Genomic DNA, 24536 nt, shown 5'->3' with positions numbered 1-24536 from the left:
TTGGGGATCCTGGGTGGCTCACTAAGTTCAGCGTCCAACTCTTGATTATAGCTCAGGTCATGGTCCCTGGGTCATGGGACTGAGTCCTGCAATGGGCTCCATGCTGAGCATGGGGTCTGCTTGGGATTCTCTCTCTCTCTCCCCCCCCCCCCCCCCCGCTCTCTTTCTCTAAAAAATAAATAAAAATAAAATAAAATAATCTTAAAAATTGTGACTCCTCAGGCATTTCCTGGTTTTCTTTGCCTTCTTAGAAACTGAATTTATTTGTGGTTCTTTGCTCTCTCAACGTCTCTCCTCTGTAAGTGTTTCTCTCCTTCTTCATTGTTTTTATTCCTCACTGTCACTTCTTTTTATTTTTTATTTTTTATTTTTGGGACAGAGAAAGACAGAGCATAAACGGGGGAGGGGCAGAGAGAGAGGGAGACACAGAATCGGAAACAGGCTCCAGGCTCTGAGCCATCAGCCCAGAGCCTGACGCGGGGTTCGAACTCACGGACCGTGAGATCGTGACCTGGCTGAAGTCGGACGCTTAACCGACTGCGCCACCCAGGCGCCCCTCCTCACTGTCTGTCACTTCTAAGAGACCTTAGGGAATGGAATGAAATCAGGGTAATTCTTTTTTGAGGCTGCCATAAACAAAGCAACCCAAGCGGAGTGATACAGGACAGGATGATCTTGAGAGTCCCCTGGGAAGGTGATTTAAGTCACTTACATGAGTAAAGGTAAAATGAACGAATACACGACACTCATGGACTCTCTCAAGATCCTTAAATATAATGCATCCCAGTGAGTGAAAAAACCAAGGTAGCAAAAATGGAGTTGACGTTAAATCGCCTGTTGGGCCCCTACTTGTGTGAAGCGTCAACTGAAACAAGATGGAGCTTTATACTAACCACCACGGGGCCAACACTGCTAAAAACGAAAGTCAGAAATTAGTGTCATGCCAACACTTCTAATTTTAATCATAGCTCTGAATAGTTAAGAGCACACCCAGAAAATGACAGTGTATATCTAAGTCTGGGGTTTTTTGTGGTTAACATCTCCCTGACCCAACCTTAGATAGTGCAGGTGGTTCCTCTTCTTATGGGCACAATTCTAAATATGGTGTATACTTTCCAGAGGCTGTGGTTTGAGAGAAGAGTAATGATGGCTTCTTGTGTAATTACAGGTATGATGATGCAGCTTATGAGGAAAATACCCTTTGTGAATCTCTTAGTGTTTAATTAAGAGGGACTCCGTAGGGAAGACACGTAAAGGTTTAGAAGTCGTGTAATTATTTTCCTTCACCTGCAGTTTGTTTGATATTGGAGATGACATGCTCTTTCAGAAGGCAAGGCAACCATCTAGACACGTATTTTTTGTTACTTATAATGATAAGAAATGCACTGGCAAAGACGTTTTGTTTTTTAATCAGACGCTCTTGCCTGTGACTCTTTGTTACTGGTGTAGCTTCTGACCCTTCGTATATATAACGACTCAGTACTGAAAACTACGTGTTTCTACGGTCATCTATACCAAAGTAAAGGTTCATAAGTGCATGTATCTTGGTGAGTGTGCTACTTAAATCAACCTGAAACAAATACAAGAATGGTGACCTGACATGCATGTGCTGTCAAGATTTGAACGTGCAAGGTCAGGCCAACCCTCCCCACGAGGAGGCGGGCTGTGGTTGAAGACATGAACTGAGTACAGCATCAAGTGCCCTCCTCCGGGATCCCCACAGAGTGACGCACAGACCACGTTAAAAAGGAAACACCCACATCGGTGCTGCAAATCAGGGATGGGTAACAGGACCTTCAAAATACTGGTGAATTTCTGCCAGTCATAATGGGAATGGGGGAGGCTGTTGGAAACTCTTAAAACAGGCCAGATCTTCCCTCTCGAGAATGAGTTTCTGAGTCAGCAGTACCAGGACACTAAGTGTGCACTCATTCTGGAGGGGCTCTGGGTCTCCACCCTGACACAAGAGGCAATACCAAGCTGTGAAGTGGTTTTCGGCTTTGCTCCTAGATCAGATCAGCCCCAGAGACAGAGCAGAGAGGGAGGGGAGGAGGATTTAAAGCTCTTTTCTAACAGGTAGCTAGAAATATGAGCATGAAGCTGCGGAGAGAGGATTGAGCTAAAGATAAAAATTTCAGCGTATTGTGGTATTTTTAGCCTTGCATGAGATGTCCGGATGAGATCACTAGAGGAGAAGATAGATAAGAGAGAGACGCTGCCCAAGGATTGGGCGGAGGCATGTTCCAATATTCAGAGGCTGGGAAAAGACGGAGGAAAGGCAAAAACAACAAAGGAGATTAAGGAGGAGCAGGTAATTTCTGAGCTATTAAAATGATTCCAGGAAGGCTTCTTGGTCAAAATGGTAGGCCTGAGCCTTTTCCTTTCACCCCAAGATTTCACTGATGTGACAGTAAAGGTATGTGAATAAGAATAAATGTATATACATGCTGAGACCGACCTAAGTGCCATCATTTTGAATATTCGGAAAGCAGAAGGTATCTAACGCTCTTATTCGTGAATAACGCAGGCGCAGGAAACCGCAAAGTGCAGCCTGCGGTACACGAGGGCCAGCTGTCAGGAGAGGTGGGAAGTGATTTCACCAGAGTAGACAGAGAGTCCGGGCTCTGAGTCAGCAGATACAGAGAGCAGGGATGGGCTGTGGGTTGTCTATCAGGGTGGTTGACGCGAGGCTCGCACATAGAACAGGTGGACTGAGAGGCTTTGCCACCAGCTGGAGCCCCCGGAAATGCTTTCTGAATGGACTGGAAGATTTGCCTGGTAGGGAAGCAGAGTAGAATATGGGAAGAATCTCAGACTCTCACCGGGGATAAGAGGGGTGAAGGAAAAACCGCCCCCTCCAGGAGTGAGACATACTGAAGGATTCAATCCACAGAGTAGAGGCTTTTCATCACTTTGGCAACTGTGGGAGTGCTCACTCGGCCTGCTTCTGCTCTCCCCACGAACCACATACTCAGAGCCCATAGGTGCAGCCATCCCATTGAAGAGAGGCCTGCTGCACAAACAGACCAACAAATCTGCAGCAGAAGCCCACTCCCGCTCCCCCTATGAATCAAAGCAACTCTTCTTTGTAATTCTCTATGTTAAATCAGTGACATTTGTGGAAAACAAAAGCATGAGAGAAGAGAGGCAGAAGAAAGGAAGAAAAAAAATAACAGAAGAGAACTTAAAAACTTGGTGATATTTTAAATGATATATTATTTATAAAAAAGAATGCATATTAAAATGCATTATAACATTAAAATTGAATATCATTTCTTTAGCAATGCATATTTACATAATCACATTATTACAGATATTGTTCCTTTTCTTCATGATTAGAAGCAACCTATTGTCAATACTCAATGTGTTGCAGAACCAAATGCAAATATAGAAACAGGGGTATAGCTGACAGCATGCAGCAATATAAATATATATATTTAAAAATTTTTTTAGGGGCGCCTGGGTGGCGCAGTCGGTTAAGCGTCCGACTTCAGCCAGGTCACGATCTCGCGGTCTGTGAGTTCGAGCCCCGCGTCGGGCTCTGGGCCGATGGCTCAGAGCCTGGAGCCTGTTTCCGATTCTGTGTCTCCCTCTCTCTCTGACCCTCCCCCGTTCATGCTCTGTCTCTCTCTGTCCCAAAAATAAATAAACGTTGAAAAAAAAAAAAAAATTAAAAAAAAAAATTTTTTTAACATTTATTTATTTTTGAGAGACAGAGAGAGACAGAGCATGAGCAGGGGAGGGGCAGAGAGAGAGGGAGGGAGACACAGAATCCAAAGCAGGCTCCAGGCTCCGAGCTATCAGCACAGAGCCCGACGCGGGCTTTAACTCACAAACAAGGAGATCATGACCTGAGCCGAAGTTGGACACTTCACCAACTGAGCCACCCAGGCGCCCCTGTGTAAGTATATTTTTAAAAATATAATGATAAGAGGGGCGCCTGGGTGGCTCAGTCAGTTGAGCGACTGACTTTGGCTCAGGTCATGATCTCACAGTTTGTGAGTTCAAGCCCCGCGTCAGGCTCTGGGCTGACAGCTCAGAGCCTGGAGCCTGCTTTGGATTCTGTGTCTCCCTCTCTCTCTCTTTCTCTCTGCCCCTCCCCCACTCATGCTCTGTCTCGCTCTGTCTCAGAAATAAATAAACATAAATTTTTTAAAAATATAATAATAAGCAATATAAGTGATAATAAGTTAATTAACATATCTCAGAAATTCGAGAGGAGTTTGAGTAAAAGTACTCTGAACTGCCCATCTTTTAGGAAGGGAGCTATTACATAGCTTTTCTAATTGATCAATTCAGGAAGAATATTTGTTATAAAGTAAGTGTATTTATTAGAATTGCAGTGATAATCACCAGAAGAACTGAAACCAGAAATGGGTAAAGTGGTTTGCACTTAAACTAGGACTAGAGATGAATTGGATGAAGGGATATTTAAATTTATTTGTACCCTTCTTAGGAGTGTTTAAAAAAAACAGGTGTGCGTATTGCTATTATTAATAAGTAACCATTATTTTATTTTACTTTTAATATTTAAAGTTTATTTTGAGAGAGAGAGGGAGAGAGAAAGCAGGGGAGGGGCAGAGAGAGAGCGAGAAAGAATCTGAAGCAGGCCCTGCACTGACAGCACGGAGCCCAATGCGGGACTTGAATTCATGAACCATGAGATCATGACCTAAGCCGAAACAAAGAGTTGGAGGCTTAACCAACTAAGCCACCTGGGTGCCCCAAGCATTATTTTAAAATAAACCAACCAGGATCATAGAGGAAGAAACTCCTACGTTTTTGAAACTATCATAATGCTAATACCAAATTCTAACAAAGAAGAAAATGGTAAACTTTTAATTTTATGAATTTATAAATATGGATGCAAATAAATGTTAATAAAACAGGTTTGGTAGTAAATTAAAAGTTTAATGTGACACATCCAAAGAGAGTTTATTCCCAGAACATAAGGATATTTCAACATTTGGAAATCAATTCATACATTTCTACTTATGAACAGATTAATGAAGGAAAAAGCCACAATTATCTCAAAAGACTGAAAATTCACCCTTCTTTCCTGTTTAATAAATTCTTATAGTAAAAGACAAATAGAAGTATATATTTTTGACATGATAAAAGTGGTTAAAATGTGTATGACAAATTTTAGCTCCTTAATATTTAAAGTGCTTTTTACAAAGCAATAAGAAAAAAGATACACCAAATAGAAAAATAATAGAAGAAGGCAAATCACAGAGTAAATCAATTGTCCCCAAAACATTAAAAATATATTCAATCTTATCTCATTTAAAGAAATATAAGCATAAGCTACAAAATAGAATTTTAAGCTATTATACTGGCAAGTATTAAAATGCTCAGTATTGGAGAATTTGAAAGAAACAGGCTCATCTCTCATCTAGTTGGAAGATGTGTATATTGATAAATTAATTCTGGAAGATAATTTGTCAACATATTCAAAAGTATTAAAAGGGTATAGATAATCTTTGTTCTAGAAATTACATTTCTAGAAGTTGTATCTAAAGAAATCACTTGAGGGGCGCCTGGGTGGCGCAGTCGGTTAAGCGTCCGATTTCAGCCAGGTCACGATCTCGCGGTCCGTGAGTTCGAGCCCCGCGTCAGGCTCTGGGCTGGTGGCTCAGAGCCTGGAGCCTGTTTCCGATTCTGTGTCTCCCTCTCTCTCTGCCCCTCCCCCGTTCATGCTCTGTCTCTCTCTGTCCCAAAAATAAATAAACGTTGAAAAAAAAAATTAAAAAAAAAAAAAAAGAAATCACTTGAAATAGAAATTTACAAAATTTAGCAAGAAGATTAATAATCAAAATATTGTATTTATAATGAAAAATAAAAATAAATGTCCAACAATGGAGTAATAGTTAAATATTATAGGTCCGTATGATGGAATATTTTTCAACCACCAAAAATGATGAGGCACATGAATACTTCTTGATATGTTGATGATTCATTCAGTGAAAAAACAAAGCTCAAAAGAATATAACAGTATGATCTGGTTTTCATTTAAAATGATTGTCTATCTCTATCTATCTATCTATCATTTATCTATTTGCCTACCTACCTATACACTTATCTGAAAACAGCTGGAACTTTATTTATCATGCTGTTAATGTTAGTTACCACTGGTTGGTGTTTTTTCATTTTCCCCATTATTTTACACTATGTGTTGTTATTGCATATTATTGCTTATTTTCTTTTCAAAAGATTATGTATTGCTTGTGCAATAAAGTATTGCTTGTGCAATAAAAAAGTAAATGCTATTTTAAGGTAAAAGCATGTATATATTTTCCCTTTTGTGTAAAGTATGACAACGTTTCAATATTTGTTTTATAAAATGACTCTTGCAAGTCAATTAGAGAAAAGAACAACACAGCAGAAAAACAGGCTATAGATGATTCCCAAAGTAAAAACTATGAGTGACCTAGGAACAAGAAAAATTCAACTTCACTAGTAATTTAAAGCATAAAATCAAAAGGAGATCATCTTTTTCTATCACCAAATAGACAAGTCTTCTAAAAAAAATAAGAGAATTAATTGTCTGTGACAGTAAATTTTTAGGGCTACGAGATCTCTTGTACAATGCAGATGGGAACAATATTTCTAGAGAATATGATAATACCTAACAAAAGCCTTAATGTTGTGCATGCCATTTGGCCCAGACAGTCCCTTTCTCACAATTTCCATAAAGAGATAATTACGCACACATGCAAATAAGGACGATCATCACAATATTGTTTGTAATAGTGAAAATTAGAAAAACTCAAATGTCCAAAAATAAATTAACTAAATTATGGTAATATCCATAACATGGAACCTTATTCAGAAATTAAATTGGACTTCTAGAAGAATAGCTAATGACATGGAACAAACAGTTTATAATACACTGTAAAGTGGAGAGAAGTGTTCGTTTTCTGCTTCATTACAGAACCAGGGAATATGTTCCTTTGGTGCCACATGCATTACCCCGGTATTCTTGTTACATTTGATATTCGACCACTTAACACAGCTTGTTGGTGCCTGTTCTGACGCTTGATAACAATGGTACTGTGAATGTCTCTCTCTTGTCTCTCCTTATAAATTTATACACTGATTTTACAATGGGAAAGATCTGTATCTAACAAAGAAAACAGTACTGGTAAATAACGGGTCCATGTTCCTAAGATACAGAACCTGAAGGTGAGCACTAAGGAAATAAGGTAGTGACCTTAACATAACCTGGAAATGCACTTAGAACTGACAAAAAAGTAAACACGCCGTTTATTTGACTTTGTGACTGAATCAGCAATCCCCAAATATACTCTTTTTGCTATTCAGGACTTGGAGAGACAATTAATAGTATAAGGGCTATAAGGTGTCCTTAGAAACTATGTACGAATTCCAAATCCCGTCCATATAGTCATCGAGATTCAGTTGTTCCCTCTGTACTCATCTGAAGCACCATAGTGTCGTGGTTGAGAGCTCAGCCTCTTTTGGTCATAAACCAGGCTCTGTTGCTCTATGTGTTTGGGTCAGTTACATAATCTCGCTTTGCCTGTGTACTCACATAAAAATGGGCATGATGATAGTACGGACATCACAGGGATAGTGTGCTATTAAAGTTACTATACTTAGAGACCTTTGAATATACATGGTAAGCATTCATTAAGTACTAGCTGATGGTATTTTTATTACTACCATTATTATAATGGGATTTTTGCTGATTTTTCAGTTACTGCAAGTATTTAAGAAAATCGAATGGTTTCCCTAATGCTTGCTTGCTTAGTAACTCACTCATTCTCTCACTCTATTTCCCTATATCTCTGCACTTCGTTTGCTTTGGGATCTTGAATACCAGAGCCCCCAAAACCACACAGAGAATCCATGAGGCTGTAGAGGCCGCAAAGAAGAGTCAGGAAAGTTAAGGGCAGTTATTCAGTGGCAGGGAGGGAAACAGAATAGCTCGAAGTGGTGAACAACAGAACCAGAGCTTGGACACCCGGTTCTGAGATGGGATGCCTGCAGCACGAGCCATACGCTGGGTACTCGGAGTTCCTGTCCTGACTCTGATTTTCTTTGGGGTAGCTTTTCTGATTGGCTTGGCTTCCATGTCTTTCTTTTATAATAAAACTTTCTCAGGGGCGCCTGGGTGGCTCCATCGGTTAAGCGTCAGACGTGGGCTCAGGTCATGATCTCACGGCTCGTGACTTCGAGCCCCGCGATGGGCTCTGTGCTGGCAGCTCGGGGCCTGGAGCCTGCTTTGGATTCCGTGTCTCCCTCTCTCTCTGCCCCTCCTCTGCTCAGGCTCTCTGCCTTTCTCTCAAAAATAAATGAAAAAAATTATATAATAAAACTTTCTCAGCTGAGGAAATGTGAGGACTTCTTTGAAGCTTGCACAACATATATGACACGCACGTATGCGATGGATATCCACACAAAAGATCCACACTGGATGCTGGACCTCTCCAGCTTTTCTGCTTTGTTGGCCGCTTGGCCTTTTGTTATGGACTCGGGCTGCAACATTATTCTTCAGCCAGCCCTTTGGATGACTGTCTCAATTTTGGACTTACAATCATGACTTTTATCTAAAGCACCTCTCTAGGTCTCAGTCCTGAGCTCTGACTTCTCTGTTATATGGATCAGAATTGTGAATAAGCATGTCCTCATGCTGTCATAGCAATGGAATCTGCTTGGGCCGGAAATGGAAGGAAGGTTGTGATAGAATCTGTAATAGTCAGATGGGCTGGAAGGAAAGGTACATGAGCAGGAAGGAGGGTTTTAAAAAGTAAAATTGATAGAATATCAGGGAGGAAGGAGTGGGTAAAATCCAGGGTAATTTCTGATGCTTTTGTCTAGATTGCATGGAGGGACTATGAACAAGAAATGGCAGGTTTTCCAGCAAAGACAAGTTGTTGCATGAAAGAAAATTTGATTTCAGTTGGATTCTTCCAGCAGACAGCTGAAAATTTCCTTTTAAAAATTCATTGCCCTAACTACCAATTAGTTTGAATTAAAGTAAGTTGGTCTACAGTAGATTGTAATTTTCTCTTCCCTGTTTATTTGCTTTCCAGGAGTATTTGGGTTCACATCATTTCAGAAATGAATTCATTTTATTCATGTTGACCTTAGAAAAACATATATCATGGGGGGGGGTCCTCTCAAAAATCTGTGCATCAGGGATCTGAATTCGAGAGGGTTTTTATCTCTTAAACAATCATAAAATGTAACAAGACAGGGTTAATAGTCCTACAAAAAAGTTGGTAACCAACACTATATTAATGCTATTGCCTGTGGAATTGTTTTCTAGAAAGAAAAAAATATCAAAGTGCACAAAAACATCAAGTTTGAAATAACTTAGAGCCATAAGACCATCTTGAGAAATCTCCTAAACCATAGGAGATTTAATAGACTGTGGCAATACATTAGTGGATGACAAATTTGAAATGTGTAGCTTCAGAAGCAAGTACAGAGGAAAATAGTATTACATTGCAAAACTTATATACACATTAGTCTACGGTGTTAGTTTAAAAGTTATTATTTCTGCCTGGGTATTCATTGTATATATGAGATGAAAAGAAAAAAAATAAATAACCAAAACAGGACATAAAGCCCTGCAAAGTGAAAGAAATAAAATGAAAGCAAAGATACAGAGAAATTTTTCAAAGAAAAAGATAAATACAAAAACGTATTTCAGAAAAACTGTAGGAATAAAATAAGCAGATGAAATTTAGGACAAGTGCCCACAAAGGAAAAACTTCCAAAGGAGAAGAAGCATAAAGACAGAAAAGGAAATTAAAAATCACAGTGGGGATATGGCCTTACCGATTTATCATTTTATTCCTTAGAAGCCCTCTATCAGTAAAGTATAACCACAACTCTCGAGAACACAAACAAATATAAAATTATGCACAAATGCAAGAAAGAAATTCAATAAAAAAAAAAACAAAACAAAAACAACCAGCACCCGTCATCTTTGGGTGGGAGACAAAGAATGGTTTTTTCTTCCTAGTGTTCTGTATTTTACCTAAGTGTCTTACAGAAAGATATACTACTTTCATATGGACAGGAGTAAACTCTATTGAAAATGAAGCTCTGTATCACATTTCATATTAAAATTTAATCCAGCAGAGTCTCACTCTGCTGCCAGGCGAGTCAGGAACTGAAGAGGATGCTCTGCTTCCCCGTAAACCATGTCCTAGTCAGCCTTTCCAAGTTGGAGTGGTCTACGGGATGAGCTCTGCACTTTGCTCTTGGTGAGAAACTGACCTCCCCGCTACTCGCGCGTGGTGCTAGCCGCGCCGGTACTCGCGCGTATCCCGTCCGCCGTGCTGTCGTCCAGGTGGGAGAAGCGGCTCGGATTCCTGCAGCTTCCTGAGCCAGGCCTGCGGTGCGTGCCCCGTAGCGTCCCCGCGCTCAGACGCCCACCGTCCCCTCCGCTCTCTCGCACATCCGCTGCAGAATTCGGTGAATGCTGGGGAAGCTGGGTCTGTCGGCGGGCAGCTTGCTCCAGCACAGGCGCATCAGGTTGTACAGCTCCAGGGGGCAGTCCTCGGGCCGGGACAGGATGTGGCCGTCGCGCACGTAGTAGATGACCTCCTCGTGGGCCATGCCGTAGTAGGGCTGCAGGCCGTAGGAGAAGATCTCCCACAGGACCACGCCGTAGGCCCACACGTCCGACTCGGTGGTGTAGCGGTTGTAGAAGATGGACTCGGGGGGCATCCAGCGGATGGGGATGGCGTCGTTCTCGTTAGCTTTGTAGTAGTCCGCGGAGTAGATGTTCCTGGAGAGGCCGAAGTCGGCGATTTTCACCACCATGTTCTCGCCCACCAGGCAGTTCCTGGTGGCCAGGTCCCGGTGCACGAACTTGCGCTCCGAGAGGTAAGCCATGCCGGCGGCCACCTGCCTGGCGATGCACAGCTGCTCCGCGCAGGAGAGCGGTGGCGGGGCCGGGCTGGCGGCCTGGGCCCTCCCGGACAGGTCGCTGTGACTGAGGCTGCACACGGGGTGCGGGGACATGCTGCGGAGGAACTCGTTGAGGTCGCCGTAGGCCATGTATTCAAAGAGCAGGCACATGGGCTTCCCGACGGCGCACACGCCTGCAACCGAAATCACGGCCCTCGTTAGGGTGGGTGTCTCAAGTGACACGAGGGAAAGAGCGCTCCCAAAGCACTTGGTGGCCACATTAGAAAATAGGGGCCCCGCTATTCTGTGGACGGCATCGCACTCGAACCCTGACCCCATTTGTTTGGGTGTCAACGTCTGCCTATTTGCCTTTTAAGATTCAGCTTATCCATCACTCCTGCTAAGTGCCTCCACTGTAGACACTGCCTGTTACCAGATTTGCCTTCTATCAGCCTTTAGCGGAGGACCTACCGTCCCGTGACAATCGTCCATTTGTTTGAGGTTTCTCCTCCAACATTTTAGCGCTCTGAAAGCAGAAGTCATGTCTTACTCTTTTTTTAAATCCCACACACCTACCACATGTGCGGCACAGCCAAGTACTCGGTACTTGTTTGCCGAGTGAACTTGCAAATGGCGCTTGCTTTGAGCATGTAAGCTACTTACTCTTCCCGCACTTTCTATGGGGAAGGATGGTAAAGAAGATGTATGAGATTTGGAAAGGATAACACAATCCAAAATCTTAGGTAAAGTGCTCAGTAAAGTTTTTCAAAACTTAGCTTTTAGGATGTTCATTCTAGAAAGAAAAAAGATGTTAACATAAATGGAGTCTGAGGGTTAGTGCCAGGAGGACATGTGCAAAACTTAAATTCTTGCTGTATTTGAGAGGGAAATAGGACACCTTGAAATATTAGATCATTTGGGTGCAATTTCACATCACTGTAAAAATAGATTATTAGACCTATTATTCTTTTTTTCAGGAAAAAATTAGAAGTCTCTGTTCAAAAAGGAAGAGAAATAATGAATGCTATTATCTTGGCTTATTTATATTGGGCCTTGTTTTTAATTCCAGGGATTTAGCAATCAGTATATTTATACATTCTAGAGAGAAAATTAAATGACAACATACTTCTCTGAGTAATTAAAAAAAAAAGCAATGTTTTGAACTGAGGTTATTTAACATAACGTTCCACTCCTTGGTGCAGAAAATATATGGGAAGGAACAGGGATGGCTCACTGACAAAGAAGTGAAGGAAAAAAGCACAAATGTAGGGGTAAAGGAGGAAAACTTGGGAAGCTTCTGTTTGGGGGCTGCAATGCATTTCTTCATTTCTCTAGTCATACCTAAGAGTTTCACAATGTTAGGGTTATCAAATTCTGCCATGAGGGCTGCCTCCCTCTGAAAGTCAGCTTGCATGTCTGCTGAGGCTTCTTCTTTGAGCATCTTCACTGCCACCATTGTGAAAGGTTCATAGGGAAGTAAGCCCGGAGCCCTGAGAGATACATTTGTTTAGAAAGAAATCAAAGATCGGGAACACCATCTACCCACATTAATCTACCCACATTCATATACATTCCCTCCATTTTTGCAGCCTTTCCCAGAGCCACAGAATCAGAGTAAGATGCCAACAGTAGATCGTACTTAAAACTCCTTGACTCCCATTAATAAAAATCACTGGGACTATTTTCAACACAGATTAAGTTTGAAAAATGCATTATTTGTACATTTCAGGAATTCTAAAGTACACAGATCCAATGAGATTGTCATTACCATCCTAAACCCTTAATGTCTGGCCAGACTCGAAATTCCTGGAAGGCAGGGACCATGGCTTATTCTTTATATCCCTCTAAAGCCTCAAATGGTGCCTTGCATATTTTTGGTTCCCAGTACGTATTTGTGTGAGGTTTTCATTAATTATGTAACCTCCATACCAGGGCTACTATGAGTGGAGTTGAGGTTGTGTCCTGCCCAAGAACACCAGGACAGAATGACAATTAGTGATTAAAACCAAGTCCACATTCTCTGGGCCAGTTGTGTCTTGAGCCACATCCATGCATAAAGGGTATTTCCTTCCAGTTCACAGAAAGGCAGTAATTGGGCTAGCATTGACCCCCATATGTACTCCTTCCTTGAGCTCATTATGTTCTGGCATGTTTGCATTATTTTTTCCTTTTTCTATTTTTGCCATTCCATGGATATCTATTTATTTATTTTTAAAATTTTATTTTTTTTAATTTACATCCAAATTAGTTAGCATATAGTGCAACAGTGATTTCAGGAGTAGATTCCTAAATGCCCCTTACCCATTTAGCCCATCTCCCCTCCCACGACCCCTCCAGTAACCCTCTGTTCTCCATATTTAAGAATCTCTTATGTTTTGTCCCCCTCCCTAGTTTTATATTATTTTTGTTTCCCTTCCCTTATGTTCTCTGTTTTGTCTCTTAAAGTCCTCATATGAGTGAGGTCAAGCAAAATTAGTCAGAGAAAGACAAATATCATATGACTCCATGGATATCCATTTAATATCTACATGTATCAGACTCTGAATTCTTCTTTTTTAAATTTTTTTAGTGCTTATTTATTTTTGAGAGAGAGACAGAATGCAAATGGGGGACAGGCAGAAGGAGAGGGAGACGCAGAATCTGAAGCAGGCTCCAGGCTCTGAGCTGTCAGCACAGAGCCTGATGCGGGGCTAGAACTCAAGAACCATAAGATCTTGACCTGAGCTGAAGTCAGACGTTTAACTGACTGAGCCACCCAGGTGCCTCAAGAGTCTGAATTCTTAAATGGAAACACTAGTTCAAAGTAAATTTTAGATGAAGTGAAGAATATAGCAGTAGAAAATGGAAGAGAAGTAAATTTTAGAATTATTTACTAAAAAAAAGGCAAGAAGTTATGATTAAAATGTGTGATAAAATTATTTCTGAAAAGGAAATATAATTAAACTTTGCTAATTGCTTATAATTTGAATACAGCATAAATGAAGGTTCTCTCTTTCTGCCCAGCCCTATTTTCCAGCAGAGAGAAAAAATTATTAAGATTCAGAGTATAAGTACTCCATGAGATGAGGTTAATGATGTGAAGAATTACTTGATAATAGGTATCATACATTCAGCGTAGGCATCAAAGGAGCAGTCTCATAGCCTTTCAGGTACAAATTCGGTGGAAAGATTTTTCACACGGGTAACTTTACCTTGCTTGAAAGACCCTTCCAAATGCTCCTTCGCCAATATCTCTCACATATTCAATGTTATTCCTTGGGTACTCCAGGCTCAGCAGTTTGGGATTCAGCAGGAGTGGCATCCTCTGGTACATGGGGTTGGGATGAAGTCTGTCTAGTAAGAGCTCAGAGGGAAGAGTAGTGAGGGTAACCGCCGCGGACTCTCTGCAGGTAAGACAGGCAAGATTGATAATGAGCTCAGGGTCAGGTGAGATCTTTGTACTCAGGCTCGGGTTTTTTTTTTTTTTTTTAACATTTATTTATTTTTGAGACAGAGAGAGACAGAGCATGAACGGGGGAGGGTCAGAGAGAGGGAGACACAGAACCTGAAACAGGCTCCAGGCTCTGAGCGGTCAGCACAGAGCCCGACGCGGGGCTCCAACTCACGGACTGTGAGATCATGACCTGAGCTGAAGTCGGCCACTTAACCGACTGAGCCACCCAGGCGCCCCTCGGGCTTGGGTTTTAAAGAGAGAGGATGCTAGGAGGAAACAAATTATACTAAGGCAACTGAAGATCCTTCAGTTTTAGAGCAAGAAATATTTCGTTTGGTCTGGAGTCAAAAAGCACATTTTCGTGGGAATTTTGTCACTATCCAGTTGGCATAGCAATGGGGCTGAACTGGAGTAGCCATATTCTTCCAAATTATTGTTTAGATTCTCTCTACTGTGAAAAGTTAGGACATGTGATCCTTTGCAAAAAGGTATTGATATTTTTAAAGATCATGGTGGGGTGCTTGATCTTAAAGCAAGGCATTAGACGTCCTAAAGAGACTGGCCGTGTTGTATAGATCCCTCTTCCCATCCCCAATTCCCAAGTTTATAGGTTTTAATATATTACTACATGTGATTAGCTTCAATTAGAATCTCACCTTTTCTTATTTTTCCATTGTTTTCGTCTCCGGCAGCAATAAAGAGTAGTTACAGTAAGAAGCACAAATATTGCAAAGCTGGACATGATGGAGATTATTACAGTCATGGAGTATGTAGGTGAGACGGACAAGGAGGAAGAAGAAGAGGAAGGCAGATTTGGAATGTCCACACTTGGCTTTGAGGACGTCATTGGTGGGAATGCTGTAAGTGAACAATAATTTTTTCATTCATTCTTAAACTTTTAAGAAGCAATGTTTGTAGTCAAGGAATCTTCGCTAAAGTCAAGCAAGTTTAGTAAGTCAAATTTAATTTTAAGAATATGTTTTTATGGATCAGGTCGTCCCTGGTTATATATTTCTAAAGTCCAAGTGTAATAATCCAGAGGTGCAAGTAAATCCAACTTGTAGAATCACAGAATTTTAAAGATGAGACCCAGAGAAAGGAGCTGTTTTTTTCCAAGACAAATGCAGATCCTGGGTTAGTGCTGTTCACACTGCATCATGTTTTTTATGACCTGACAACAGTTATGGAAATTGTTAGGTTATTAAATAAAATAATTTCATGAAATTATATTTGAGGACAGGACTGTCTAAAGTTGAGCTTTTATACACATTTACTGTTGATTTACAAACAAAACAAAAATAATAGGAGATGAAGAGTGGAAATATTAGACACAAATGAGAATTTAGTTCATCTAAAAATTGAACTGTCAAACTCCGATTAAAAAGGTCAGTGCAGAGGCGTCTGGGTGGCTCCATCGGTTAAGCATCCGACTTCGGCTCAGGTCATGATCTCACGGCCCATGAGTTCGAGCCCCGTGTCGGGCTCTGTGCTGACAGCTCAGGGCTGGAGCCTACTTCAGATTCTGTGTCTCCCTCTCTCTCTGCCCCTCCCCTGCTCACACACTCTCGCTCTCAAAAAAAATAAATATTTAAAATTTTTTTTTAAAAGTCAATGCAGTATGAAAACAAGGTAAAATCTGCATTTCCCTGGAAACCGACAGATGCCATGTTCATATCACTCTGTAGAGTACAAAGTCCACTGTCTATCTGTGAAAACAACTTTATTAATTTATATTCTTTTAATTGACTGGTAAAGACAAAAACACAGATACAGGGTATTTTAATAATATTGACAAGAATGTTCTAATAGCAAACAATAGCCTTTGTACCCTACACAGAAAGTAGCCACAGTGACAGATTAGAAAATAGGTTGCTGATAGAGGATGTGAGCTTTGGCCAAAGCCATCCTCAATGGTAAACTCAGTGTTGTCTCTTTCCATTAGATAAAAAGGATGAAAGTGAATGAACTAGACGTTTAACTCAAGACTTTGGAAAAGAAACAAAAACTACAGAAAACAAAAATAGATGATAAAGTAACAGCCAGGTACAAGCAGTAATTAATAAGTTAGAATACACATACCACAAATGCTAGAATTTAAAAATAGGTCAAGGTTTGGTCTTATCTTTATTAAAGTAGTCTGGTAAGTAGGATTTTAATTTTTAAAAGATAAAAGCATAAACATGAAATTAGGAATGGTAAAGGAGTTATGATAGTAGAATGTAATTATGCAATAACATTTTTTAAATCTTCAGAAAAATGATAGGACCACATTGCCAAATTGGAAAAATCAGAAAATCTGAAGATAGTCATAACCAGGACATTTAAAAGTCTTTATAGAATTACGGAGACATTCTTTTGGTCTCAGAAGAAATAAAATTCCCAGATTTTAGAAAATGTTACAGTAAGAAAAACATCTATGAAATTATTTTAGAAAGTTATTATAATACTAATATCACACCCTGGCAACATTAGCACCAAAGAAAAGTGTGTTCCTAGATTAAGGAACATAGATTTAAACAATCCTAAACGAAATGTTAGAAAGTGGCTGCAATATAGCAAAAGAATTATATGTTTGATATACAGACATATATTAATATAACACATCACAAAATCAAAAGAAAACTTTTATTGCAGCAGACGCCTAAAGCCATTTGAAATAGGACACTTGCAAAAGCAGAGATTACAAGGGGTGTCCATGTAGGACTTCTTAGTGTAGCAGTGGACACAGTTATTACGGCCTGAGCACCGGTAGCTGGCAAATGGTTTTAAAGCCCATGGAGACCAAGTTTGGTCCCTTCTGTGACAGGAAGAACATCAGCACAGGACTGGAACTGGAGGAACAGCACAGCAGTGCATTTCGGAGCAATGACAGCATTTCTCATCAGGTGTCACAACAACAGTGGACTTAGCCTTCCTGGGTTCCTTTATGATTGGCTTGAAAGCCGATCTGACTTTCTTTGGACTGAGTCATCTGAAGGTTTTTTAAAAAATCAATCCAAGACGGGTGGGGAGGGGAAAGCTAGACTTCCTGCTAATAATAAAGTAGGAGTAATCATTGAAAGGCAGAAAGAGGTGACTATTTTTGTATCTGGATTTTACAGGGCAGTTCATACTTATTTAACATGGAAAGGAATGCAATGTAATTTGTAAAATTGGTAGTATAATCTCATTAGTAAATATAAGGATAATTTTTTTTTTATCAAAAATATCACACATATTGGGGCGCCTGGGTGGCTCAGTGGGCTAGGCGCCTGACTTCAGCTCAGGTCATGATCTCCCGGTTTGTGGTTTTGAGCCCCACATCAGGCTCTGTGCTGACAGCTCAGAGCCTGGAGCCTGTTTTGGATTCTGTGTGTGTGTGTCTCTCTCTCTGCCCCTCCCCTGTTCTCACTCTGTCTCCATCTCTTTCTGTTTCTCAAAAAAAAAAAAAAAAATCACACATATTAAGAGAGTGATCCATGAGGACTTAGTAAGATTTATTTTCAAAATGCAAAAATTGGCATTGTTTGAACAATAATTTTGCTTTATGGACTTAATTACATCTTCCTTTCTGGCTAGTTTTGTTATTCCTTGTTTATTGCCTCTGATCTGTTTGCTGTGGCCTTCCCTAGAGGGACATCGATTATCTCTTTGAATCTAAATTATCAATCCAGATCTCCAGCATCTTTTTATCTTTGTCTTCTGTCATCAATTTTACCTCCACCCTTTTCCTTTGAACATCAGGGGAGTTTTTATTCACTCATTCATCCATACATTAAGGTAGTCATTAAGTTAGTATTGACATTGGGTCTCAAGAGTACTATGGTGGACACGACAAGTCTTTGTGTTAAGGTATTTAGCTAGGAAATAATTTGTAAACCGATAATTCTAATAAAATGTAAGACTGATAAGCTTGTGAACGGCCTGGGACAGCTCAATTCTAGGTCTAGGCAAAATAGGTAGGTTTTCTGGAGTAAGTGTTTAAGTTGAATAAAAAGGGAACAAGCAGTCAAAGGTATGTGTGTGTGGGTGGAGCGGGGGGGGGGCAGGGGGCAAGTAGGGAGGTAGTGTTCCACAAAGAAGGAGTGGCATGTATCAGGGTCCAAACCAAGGAGTCGGCATGCTTCCCTAAAAATGCATCTGAAAGTTTCATTGTTGAGTTGGGGGGTGTGTCTAGGTAAGGCTGTAGATACCAGGTCTGGGTCATAAAAGGCCTTGCATGCCCAGGTACGTAATTTGGACTTGGCCCTGCAGTAAATGGAGAGAATCATCAGAGGGTTTTAAACAGTGGAGTAGCGTGATCAGCCTTTTGCTTTAGAAATATCACCTGCCTGCAGCCTGACCTCCATGGCCGATTTCAAGCTACCAAGACAAAGAAGGTCCTGAATGCAGAGTTGGAAAGAGGTGTTCCGTGACGCCCCATTACATAGGATTTCCACTATGCGGATAACAAGGATAAAGAGAAAATCCTCGAAGTTGCTTTCAAAACAGAAACACATTGCTTATAGGAAAAAGTAAGCAGACGCATACCAGACGACCAGTCATTTCCAAACCTAGAAGCTGGAAAAGAGTGAAATCACGTCTACAGATTCCTGAGAGAAAAAGAAATGTCACTCAAGGCTATGTCCAGCTCATTTAACATTTAACTATGCAGGTGAAAGCAAGCTAATCTGAACATTGCAAGGAAACAGAGACTCTGTCACCCACAAAGCCATCTGAGGAAACACACGAAGTATATGCAGCCTTGTGGAACTCAGGAATAGTGAGATGTCTGCTCAAAAGACAAAGTAAATAGTACAAAGACATCGCCAGCTCAAAAAGATATTTCACTTCAGCAGAAGAAGTTATACAAGTGAAAACTACTGAAATCTTACTGTGTGTGTTCAAGCAAAAAAAAAAAAATCTTCTGTCACCCTTCTAAGTGAACTGGCAATATCCTTCATAGAGTTTACTCAGAAATCAAGAAACTTCAAGAAATATTTGAGGGCTTTATAATATTCGACTGAATAAGGATGACTTCTTTGCTTAGGTAGCAACCTGCCTGAGAAGCTCAAGCTGGTTTCTTCAGTAATAATTGCATTTAACCAGGGAGCATACTTTTAGACAATTCTCCATGACATGGTCAGGTGAAATGATCCATTTATGACATTTGGAGTTCATTTTCTGACATGTACCAAAGATTTCATAAAAATAGGTTAAGAGTAGGAAATTGGTTTATTGTTAGCTAGTTGTAGCTAACAATTTTTATAATCGGTATACAAGGCAGAAACATGGATGCTTTCTGTGTGTGTCCCTGTCTGATCTAGGACTGAAGGTCGGCACCTTCCACATGGTAAACCCCCAGTGAGTGCTTGAATGGATGAATGAGTAAACAAAGGGTAACAAAGACCACCGTTGCCAATTAAAAGTCCAGTCAAAGTAGGCTTTAGCTACTTATATGACAAAGGATTGAAGCATTTCTTTTTCATTCCTTCAATTTGGAAATAACAATTTGACAGGCTTGCAGAATAATAATTTATAGGGTTTCCATACCTCTCTTGTTTATTAATGCTGAGTGATTCAAGTGGGACCAGTAGCATTCTTTCTTTTTATACTTTTAAGTCTTAGTTCTTGAAGGAAGCTGGTAAAATCAAGGCCTGGCACTTTGCCAGGTGCAGAGGCAATTAGGCCCAGAATATACCTCATAGGAAATGAGTATGATTGAAGCCCTAGAAAGCTCAAATCAGAGGAAGTTAGTTGAAATGAAAAACTCTTCCAATTTCATTCTGAAGATTTCTGCATTCTGGTAGGGTTAAAGCATCATCTGATTCAACTTCGTGTCTAGGCCTCTCTTTGCAAGCAACCATCTTGAGTTCCTTCCTAGGGATTTGGAGGCATCCACTTTTAAAACCATTTGATTTGGGGGCTCCTGGGTGACTCGGTTAAGTGTCCAACTTTGGCTCAGGTAATGATCTCACAGTTCATGGGTTCAAGCCCCGCATCAGGCTCTATGCTGACAGTTTAGAGCCTGGAGCCTGCCTCCGAGTCTGTGTCTCCCTCTCTCTCTCTCTCTGCCTGTGCTCTGTCTCTCTCTCTGAAAAATAATTAAACATTAAAAAAAACCCCAAACATTTGATTTGACCCTGTAAACTTCATACTGGAAATCAGATGTCTTAAAAAACATATCTTCCAAAGGAAAGATCTCTTGTCACAAATGAAGATCATGAATCGGCTCAATGAAGAAATAAATACTTGTTTTCATCTGTAAATAATTAGATGGTATAAAAATCAAGAATGCAAAATCAGAAGGTGGCATTTTCAGTTGCTTATTTTGTGGTCATTGAAAGGATAAAGCAAGTTATAACCTTGGGGTAGGGGATCTCATTTGTATCATTCACTAAATATGCTGCTCTTCATGGCCTAATTGGAAGCTGTAAGCTGAGATCTCTGATGATCTTCCTTCATGTTTTACCCCAGTAAGCAGAGGAAAACAGCCTTTGAGAAGGGACGTACATCCTGTTCTGGACATCATGTAGTAGGAGTGTAAATACGCATGCACGAATCCAATTACATACACATAAGGGTTCAAGGGCACAAACAAAATTACTTACTTGTTAAGTTTTCTTTTTTATAATCTGAGGGGGAAAGGATAAAAATTTGTTTTAAATGAGCATCCAGATATCTCACATATTCTGTGAGAGAGTGCTAAGAAATGCAAGTTCTCTTTCAGTTTTTCAGCATACAACTGGTCAACATGCTTTGCATTCAAATGAGAAAGGATTGTGTCATTGAAATTAAACCAGCTGTTAGGGCTAACAACATAGCTCTTTACAAACGAAGTTCATTAAACAACATGCAGCGATTCAGCTTTGTTTTGTGAGATCAGCACTTTCAACCATGTGGCTTATTTTTGCATGCTTAGAAATCTGCTTCGTTGGCTAAGAAGGGGGACTTTATTCTTTTATTCCACTCATCTGACATAATATGAGGTTTCTTAGCCATTCTCTGCACATTCCAAAAACCGTTACAAGCTTTCATAAGATCCCCTTATGAAATAAGATCTTAAGCAGCAGTTAAAAGTGCTCTTTAATTTCTTTTTGAGCCAAATGCTGACCTGTGCAATTAGGGTGGACAGTAGGATTCTGTGATTAGGTCTCTAAAAAGGGCAGAACTCAAAAAATAAGTTAGAAATGCTTAGAAATATTAGGAGATTTAAGCTCACAACTTAGTTTCTTCAAAATAGTAAATTTGTCGTAACCTCTAAAGTATCGAGAGAACTCTGTTACCTAAATATGGCAGTCTGGTGCAGGCCATGGGGTCCCAGTGCATGCTGGGGAGTTTGGTGCATTCTGGCACGGGGAGCAGGTGCATCCCAGATCTGTAGAGTCCTCTGTGAGTCTTCTCTTCCATTGCCAGCCATTCTTTTGCACAGAAGAGCTCCTTTACTGCCAGGCAGTATTCTCTAAAATATTTTAGGGAGAACAAAACTTGATGAGTCATAGCATGTTAAAGCCAAATTTGTGGCAGAGCCTAGATTCTGTATTTTCAAAAATATCATCACAGTACATTGTCTGCTCTTGCAAAAGCATTTTTTAAAGGATCCTTTATTGTAAATAATGTGAGACTTTATGAAATATAGTGTATATCCCTGAGACGAAATGCTGTCTTGTTTGGTTTTCATAGTGTAGCTAACACTACTGAGGGGGAAAAGAATTTTTAAGCTCAAAAGGAATCCCTGATATGCATTCCCTCATATTCATAGTAAAATAAATACAAAGGCACAGAAACAAGGTGCGTTGAGTTTAAAAAATACACATAATAAAAGTCATAGGTCATTGTCAGTCAGTGTCTAGCCTGAGAGATTCTCCTGTAATCTCAGGGCTAATGGGCAGGGACTGAGGGGCACAGTTGGCCTGTCTGAATGCTTTGCCCATCAGAACGGAAGACATCACCTTCCTGGCAGGTTACAGGAGGGCATATGGGTCCTATCCACCCTGGCTTTGGAGAAGCCACCCCCTATCCCATTTCCGCATTTGCTTCCATCTGAGAAAGTCAGGGTAATGTCTACTTGAATATGAAATGTTATGTTCATTCATGTGTTTTATTGTAAGTGAAGAGACTGAAGAAAGACTAGTTATACTAATTATAATTTTGTGCATTAATACTTATTCAAGCTTATCTTATAAAAAATAGGATAAGACTACATAGGAGAAACCTGGTTAACTCCAAAGTAAGACATTTTGGATTAAAAATAAAAGGAAATTAGAGATTATTAAAGAAATTAGAGATAATAGCAATGTTGTTCATTCAATAGCTAAAGGATTCAGCGAGGAAGGAATTTGTGGTTGTGTATGTATGTGTGTGCATATACATATCTGTGTCATAATGGTGTCTTTTTAAAATAGTCATGCCTACACTGCCACTTTTCTGGGCAACCACCTGTCAATAAGGGCCAACTGAACATGTGTGGAATGAAAGGGCTTTGCAGATGACTGTGATAGGGTACAATAGGAGTCATGAGAACAACAATAGGATTTTGAATTCTTGGTGTGTCCGCAGTGGAAGGGAGAGCAGTGAGGCTTTCAAGCCTCTGAAAACCAGAGGAGAGCCTGAAAAACCAGAGGAGAATTACTTAGCTTGCTTCTGCTTATGCCTTGGCCCCTCCACTCTGGGATCACACAAACACAACTTTCTGCATTCATACAGCACAGTTAAACTGTGCAAAAATCAGTAGGGGGCAGGTGAAAGAAACTCCACAGCCCACATCATGTGCAGGAAGCAAATACCCTGGAAAGCTATTTTTTATTCTAATCGGAAGAACGCATTAGAGAAAGGTTTGTTTGTTTTGTTTTGCTTCCGTTGCCATGTATTAAAGATGACCCCTATAGAAGAGTCTTTTGCAAGGAAAAAATCAGGATGAAATGGAAAATAAACTGAAAACTAAGTTAACTTGAACATAGTAGTAACTGAAGAAAATAAAGACCACAAAGAAGTGAAATCAACACCAAAAGTAAAATTGTCATTAAAATCAGTAAAGAAATGTCACTGTAAGACATTGAACAAGTAACAGAAGAAAACTTTACAAGTCCAAACTGAATGCAGACAGAATGCATGAACAGTGAAAATGATGTATGAGGAGACAGCTGAGACGGAAGAGCCAGGAAGAAACGCAGAGTTCGGATAATGTTTCCCAATAAGAAAACTAGAGCACAGAAAAAATGGAAAATACTTAAAGATATACTAAAAGAAAACATTGTTAGGACAAGAAGGAGGTAAACCTGATAATTAAGGTACATTATCCGTTATTTTTGTATTAATTATAGGAAAGAAAATAATGAAAAAAGAATTACTCCCAGATGAATTTGACAAATATTGTGAATCTCAAAGATTAAAAAAGAATCCTCCTACCATTTGGCAAGAGAAAAATATTCCCTACAAAGGAACAAAATTCAGGGTTGCCCTATATGTTCTTCATTACAACACAGCCAAAAAACAATTAGAGTGCACAAGATTTTGAGGAAAACTGAATGTAACATAAGACCTAAATAGTCAGTGAGAAATACACACACACACACACACACACACACACACACGATCACAACATTATGGTGAAAAATGTTTACATGTAATCTTCTAAAAATCATTTACTCTAGCTGAACAAGAGATGAATCGAAATTGAGAACTTAAGAAACAGCAAGATTTTCTATGATATAAATGATAGTGAGCATGAGAAATAAATAACAGAGATCTCTACCAGGTAGTTGGATATATGATGATGCAATCATATGCAAAAGCTAAAAATAATGGCCTGGTTTTATCAAAACAGAGGTGGAAATGTGCTGTGTTGGTAGTTTTCATGTGTTTTCTTCAAAAGCAAACAATGTCCATTTCTAACATATACCATGGGTTCAACTGATCTTTTAATCCTCTCTCTTTTACAGATGAGGAAACTGGTTAGCCAAGGTCACATGTATCTAGAAAGAAGTACAAATAGTGTTTGAAAATAGTATTCTATTTGGCTCAAAAGCCAGATTGCTTCCTATCTTTTCTCCATAAGAAGTAAATAAAGGCAAAGATAATTCTATCAAATATGGATTTATGAATTTCCATGTTTTATTTATTTATTTATTAAAAAAAATTTTTTTTAATGTTTGTTTATTTTTGAGACAGAGACACAGCATGAACAGGGGAGGGGCAGAGAGAGAGGGAGACACAGAATCAGAAGCAGGCTCCAGGCTCTGAGCCATCAGCCCAGAGC

The 24536-nt window shown here is 40.0% G+C and overlaps 1 protein-coding gene across 1 annotated transcript in view; it reads right to left on the bottom strand.

The window, feature by feature from the left end:
• Positions 1 to 9165: 9165 nt before the first annotated feature.
• Positions 9166 to 24536, bottom strand: part of MUSK (muscle associated receptor tyrosine kinase) — a 94203-nt gene continuing 78832 nt past the window's right edge. The window contains exons 10-15 of the mRNA XM_043566418.1: positions 21565 to 21740; positions 20890 to 20913; positions 14977 to 15178; positions 14079 to 14270; positions 12229 to 12377; positions 9166 to 11081 (exon numbers count right to left, since the gene is read on the bottom strand). Of these exons, the coding sequence (XP_043422353.1) occupies positions 10399 to 11081; positions 12229 to 12377; positions 14079 to 14270; positions 14977 to 15178; positions 20890 to 20913; positions 21565 to 21740 (1426 nt within the window). The 3' untranslated portion in view covers positions 9166 to 10398. The remainder of the gene's footprint in view (positions 11082 to 12228; positions 12378 to 14078; positions 14271 to 14976; positions 15179 to 20889; positions 20914 to 21564; positions 21741 to 24536) is intronic.

Source organism: Prionailurus bengalensis, chromosome D4 (assembly GCF_016509475.1).
Source record: "Prionailurus bengalensis isolate Pbe53 chromosome D4, Fcat_Pben_1.1_paternal_pri, whole genome shotgun sequence".
NCBI classification, from domain to species: domain Eukaryota; kingdom Metazoa; phylum Chordata; class Mammalia; order Carnivora; family Felidae; genus Prionailurus; species Prionailurus bengalensis.
This window is presented reverse-complemented; position numbering and strand designations above follow the sequence as displayed.